Below are 6384 nucleotides of genomic sequence, written 5' to 3' on the forward strand. Positions count from 1 at the left end.
ATTACCGATTGCAAATTTAAATAAAATCTTATTGTGAAGAAAAACCCATAATAACATGTTTTAGATCAAACAATCAAAATGAATGTGAATAAAAGGTTTAGTCTCACCGATTACACGAGGATAATTTTTTGTTCACTAACTTGAAACTTGAGAACCCTCGAGAAGATTCAAACATATCTCTACCTAAGTCACTATACTATTGCTTTGGCCTAATCAATAGGGTATTAGCTTTACTATTAGTATTATTTATTTATTTATTTTTTGTTATTACATTAATTAAATTAAAGAAAATTAAATTTTAATTAATTTTACATGTAACATCAAATTCAAATTTTTATTTATAATAAAATTTTATCCTCAAAATAGAAGTTCAAAATAAAAGTCTCTTTAACATTAAAATGATTATTATAATTCTTCAAATTGGCTACCGAATTTTTGGGCAGAATATATTTTTCCACTTCCACCAAGTTGAAAGTTGGAAGTTCGTGCTTTTACTAGTACAATAAAAATATATATTACGTTGTGTTAAAAATTAATTTAATAAATTGAAATTAATATACAAAAATAAAATATTATATATTAATTAAAAATAAATGAAGCTCATATTTATATTCCCAAACACTACATATGGTGATTCAAATTGAGACTTAAAAAAAGAAAATTAGAAACGGCAACAACATAATCGGCAGAACAAAATGATTAGGGTCTAGAAAATTGAAGATAATCTAATCAACCAAGGTACAAATGAACCTTAACAGCAAGCAAGAAGACACAGATGAGGGCAAAATAAAGAAGAGAATGAATGAGAATTGCGGCGGCACTGGTATGAAAATTGCCGAACTCCACGCACCTGTGACGGCCGGGAAGCTGAAACAGCAGCCCCGGAGTTAACAACACAAACAACACCACCGCCACAAACACCGGTCCCCAATCCGACATTCTTGATTAATTAAATATAATAACGATTAAATTATGTGAATTTGATAATAATTAAGAGAGAATTGGGGGTTGGTGTTGTGAGGTGTTTAATTTATAAGGAGAGATAGAGAGATTATTTTATTTAGGGAAAAATTAAGATGGAGAATGTTGGGAATGGGGCGGAGTAGAGAAGAGGAAGTAATTTGAGATTCACTGACGAAGCCGTCCATTTTTGGCAGGAGAATTACTTGTTCCGCATGCATGCTCTTCTCTATTACTTATTTTTTAATTATTTTAAACAAATTTCAGAATTTAAATCTTATTATGAATAAAATGTTAATGTATCTTTTTAGAAAATTTTTATTTATAAAAAATTATGTTACATATTAGTGATATACTATCAGATTATATAGATGAATACTCTTTTATCGATTTTATTCGTGAATGTAATCACACTACGAAATAACGTTAAAATTTTATGTTCTTTTTTTTCTGTTTATTTTAGTGTGATTATGCATATTTCAAAAATTAAACATAAGAATTTAGAAAATTGTTGGGTCAAAATTTGTTAATTGTTTTGCATAAATTCTTTATTTTTAAATTACTTCTTACCAAATTTTGTTTTATTTTACCTTAAAATTATTGGGTGGTGGGTAAGCTTAACTCTTTTAATGTTACTTGTAATTCTTAATTTTAACTATTAAAGTTAAAAATTAAAATGGTAATAAAAATTGAATGATTGCTTTTGTTTTTACCCTCTAATCACTGCTAAATTACAAATTAATCCATCTAAAAGGAATCAAGTCATATGCTCTTCAGGTTTTGCAGGCAATAAATTTTGCCAAAAACTTAATTAGAATGATGGTTATTCTCTTAAATTCACTATTTAATTAAAAGCAATTGACTAATCTGTAATATAAGATTTATAGATTGGTTAAAATTAATAAAAAAAATTATAAAAAAAAAAAACTGTTAAAAGCAATTTATTTTCTTAATATAATGTTTAATATTTAATTTTTATATTTTTTTCCCAATTACATTTACAAATTAACTCTTGGGTGTTTATCTTTTATTTTTAAATCCACTATTTAATTAGTAAATCATTAATTAAAAATAAAGTACATTAATGGTTCAACCAGCTGGACAACGATACAAGTAAGTAGTGTATGACATTGACCCGATTGATAGTCATGTATGGATGGACCACTTTTTCAGTGCTTGAAACTTAGCTGTTGGTGAAGAACCCACATGGACTTCACTTTGTCTTTATTCATATGCTTATATATATATATATATATATACATACATACATATATATTGGTCCCCCACCAATATTGCAACTTGGGTATTATCACTTTTGTCCTCCCCCATGAATTATTCATTGTAACCCACATACGTATTCCATTATACATATACATATACACACACAGATATATGTTATATTGCAGATTAAAATCACATCTCACTATCTATTTTTGGCTCTTATACAGCTAATATGCTTTTGTTTTCATTTCTCTTTCTTCTTATTTGACGTTGGAATTAAATAGAATTGAAGTTATAAGTCTCCATTAATAGGGCATGGTGAAATAAGCACAATCGAATACATTATTATTTTTTGTCTCATAAATAAAATTTTAATAAAATCAGAATCAAATCTTTGACTATCAGAAATTTTTTTTTATTACTCCATTATTAATTAAAATTTTCATATGTTATATGTTTGTATTAATTTTATAATTAAATTATAATATAAAAAATTTCACCAACATAGTGAATCTATGTTCATTTTAAATAATCCCGATATAAATCATAATAGCATCAATTGCAATTGATATACAAATAAATATATGTGGTTGGAGATAATAAACATTTGATACTAACAATAAATGATCATATTAAATTAAAATTTATAGGCAACCACATCCGTGGTTATAAGTAGTAAAATTTAATCTTATCTTTAGTATATCACGAATGACCATTATTTATTTATCGAAAAATTTGCTAATAATATAATATTTAGTGGATAATTATTAGTATTATGTAAGTATATAATTTTATAGGTTACATTTTGCAATGGAGAATACCTTTTTTAAAAATATTTTTATAAATTAAATTTATTACATTAGATATTTTTTATTTTTTTTAAGAAGATTAAATATAGAAAACTAATTTAATTTTATTACAAATATAAAAAAATCTCATGATATTTATAAAGGCTCAGAACTTTTTTAAAAAATTATATTTTTAATGCGGAAGCAAACAATAAAATTAGAGTTTACATTTCCTACACAGTAAATTAGAATACCCAATAGGGTAACGAGAATATTTTTTCTACAAAGACTTGTAAAAAGAAGTAAATAAATGATTTAAAATAAATAAATAAATGTTATAAGGGATTAACCTCCACTAATTCTTGAAGGGATCCGGGAGGTAAACTACTCACAACTTTTTTGTTGATCGAAATCTGAATTTTGGTTCTCTTGATCTAAAATGATTAATAAAAAACTGATCTACATTAGCCCTGTAGAGACCCGGAACCTTAAAGAAAATGAATTTATAATTTAAAAGCAGAAGCAATTAATAGACTTATAGTTTATATTTCTTACACAATAATTTAGAATGTCCAATAGGGATACGGTAATGTCCCAACTAAAAGATAAACAGTAATTAAGGAAATAAAAAGAAGAGCGAATAAATAAGCCTCCTAGTACAACCTTCACATGCACTTGAAGGGAGTCCAGATGGTGAACTACTCACAACTTTCTTACTGATAGAGAGTTAGATCTTGGTCTTCTTGATCTAAAATAGTTAATGAATGTGTGAACTACACTATCCCAGTAAAAATATTACACTAATCATAGATACAGAAAACTGAAGACTAGTAAAAATTATAAAATAACTAATGGAGCCATTAATTTGAGTAAATTCATTCAATATAAAAAAAATTGTTTATCCCATACTTACCATAATGAGTTTTTTAAAAACAACATATAAAGATCTATATTCATGCTACTTTTTATTTTTACGCATAAGAGAACAAGAGATGATAACTTTCATTTCTTACCTGCTTACTGGTACCTCTGGGGGTCCATAGGGATGTCCCCTTACTCGTGAACCCAATATCAAATTTAAATAATTAACCGACCATCCCCATACCCTGTCCGATAATGGGCGCCAAACATTCCATCGCTTTAATACCCCGTCCGGTATGAGGGTGAACTATATCTCCCAAACCTTCCCTGTAAGAGACTTCCCATAGACTGAGATAACGTTCATGTTAGGTTCCCTATGTACCGGAGCTATCCGCCCTTTCCCTCGGTACTCAGTAAATCTTTCATATAAAGATTCTCATCAACAAAACAACCAACCACGCACACCAATATCTCATATTACATTTACAGATCAATTAAACTGTATTCATGTTGACGGTATATAACCGAATAAACAAGATAAATTGATAAAGCTATGGAAAATATAATTGAAGAACATGCACAATATAATGACAAGCAAATAGAGTAGTACAGAAAAATAAATAGAAAATCGGAAGAATCGTGAACTAACCGGTTCCAGCTACACTAGTGACCTGTAATTAATTTTAGAGTTCTCTAATTTTTTATAAAAATACAAAATTATACATCGTTGAGCCTCACTTTACCATAACGGAGAATAAGATGAGGGATCCTTACTCAGATTGATATTTTGAGACGTTTCACTGTCTACTACGCCTCACAACGGGTACCGAGTTTCTTAAATTTTTCCTATGAAAATTTAAAATACTCGTTACATACTTAAAAATACTCTAAAAATTCAAAATCGATATTCAAAACTCTTTTCGGCTAATTTTGGAGTTCTGGCACGGTGGTGCCACTGTACTCCAACGTCAGCTCCACCGTCCACGATGGCGGTTTACCTCAACTTGGTTAGTTTTGACCGATTTTGCATGTATTCCTGTAAAAAAATACGTTAGGGGGCATTGGTTGGTTGAAAAATCATAAAAATCGAACCTACTAGCGGGAGGACTTCCGGGTGCGGTTGCTCCGGTCATCCTTTGCGGATGAGATTCTTTCTTCATATAACCTGCATAGAAAAGGACATTGAATATAATAACTGAAAAATTTTGTGAAACGAGAAGCGTGAAGGGGCTCATCGGATGAATTTTTAGATTTTGGTGCGGCAACTTTGCTGGACTTGACCCATAGTTTCTGGCTCACCCGTCATTCCTCTTACTCTGATTTGGCCACAGGGATGCACAAAACTAAATTCCAAGCAGGTAGGGAGAATTTTTACCTTTTTTGGTGGCTGACAATGGATTCAGTACGACGACAGTCAGTGGTCGGCCTCTTTCTCCAGCACCTAATTTTTTTCCTCCAGGAGGGGTTGATAGCTAAGGTTTGGGTCCCCATGCGATACAAAGTATTTATACCCATCCTGTATCGATATAGATCATTCATCGCGATTAATCTCGTTCGTTCGATCGCGACTAACGAGGAAACAAATAAGGGCCGTTCATCGCGATTAATCTCGTCCGTCCGATTGAACCTAAGGAGAGAACGAATTCGAGCCGTCCATGCACGTGGGATGGATCCTGGGCTATCTGATCGTTGGGCATGCGGATCGCCCACGTGGCCTCTCGTGTGGTGCCGACATCAGCATGTTTTGTCACGCAACTTACTCCGGTTCTTCGGGGTTGCTGATTGGGCCGTCCCGCGTGGTTGAATTTTCTCTTTCTATACTTTGATCGCCTATTTCTTATTTTTCTTTCAAAAACAACCCTGAACTTAAATTTTTACCCATTTTTTCTAAAATTATTTTCGATTACATCCCTAATCTATTTTTTTTCAATAATTTAACAAAATTAAATTAAATTAATTTATAGATAATAGTTTTATTTATTTTAAAATTGCCAAAATTGATCCCATGCCAATTTTAAGGTCCAGATATTACAACTCTCCTCCCTTAAAAAGAAATTTAGTCCTTCAAATTTTTCACCCTCTCACTAGTCAAACAGTTGGGGATACTGGGCTCTGAAGTCTGATTCTAACTCCCATGAAGCCTCTTTCTGTGTGTGATTCTGCCATAGGACCTTGACGAAGAAAATTTTTCTGTTGCGGAGTACTTTACTTTTTTGGTCTACAATGCCCATTAGTACCTCCTCATAGGATAGATCCTGCTGAAGTGAAGGGGGCTCTTGGGGTAGGATGTATGAGGGATCTAGGTCGTACTTATATAGGATGGATACGTACAACACATTATGAATCCTGGATAGTTCTAGAGGTAGTGTCAATCTATAGGCGTTCGTACCAATTCGGTCTAAAATCTTAAATGGTCGGATGAATCGCAAATTTAATATTTTCCTCATGCCAAACCTACTGATCCCCTTGAAAGGAGTGACCTTAAGAAATACTTGATCACCTTTCTCAAATTCCAAATCCCTCCTCCGAGTGTCTATATAACTTTTCTGCATGC

The 6384-nt window shown here is 31.2% G+C and overlaps 1 protein-coding gene across 1 annotated transcript; it reads right to left on the bottom strand.

Moving 5' to 3' along the window:
* Positions 1-572: 572 nt before the first annotated feature.
* On the bottom strand, positions 573-1146 carry LOC148253524 (DUF3339-domain containing protein). Its single transcript, XM_088222664.1, has one exon. The coding sequence runs from the start codon at positions 937-939 to the stop codon at positions 730-732; it is 210 nt and encodes a 69-aa protein (XP_088078790.1). The 5' UTR covers positions 940-1146; the 3' UTR covers positions 573-729.
* Between the last annotated feature and the right edge of the window lie 5238 nt (positions 1147-6384).

The sequence above is a fragment of the Carica papaya genome, chromosome 6 (genome assembly GCF_054855325.1).
Source record: "Carica papaya isolate Zhongbai chromosome 6, ASM5485532v1, whole genome shotgun sequence".
Classification (NCBI taxonomy): domain Eukaryota; kingdom Viridiplantae; phylum Streptophyta; class Magnoliopsida; order Brassicales; family Caricaceae; genus Carica; species Carica papaya.

Coding starts and splice junctions, on each gene's coding strand:
- LOC148253524 (XM_088222664.1), bottom strand. CDS start 939: ATGTCGGATTGGGGACCGGTGTTTGTGGCGGTGGTGTTGTTTGTGTTG.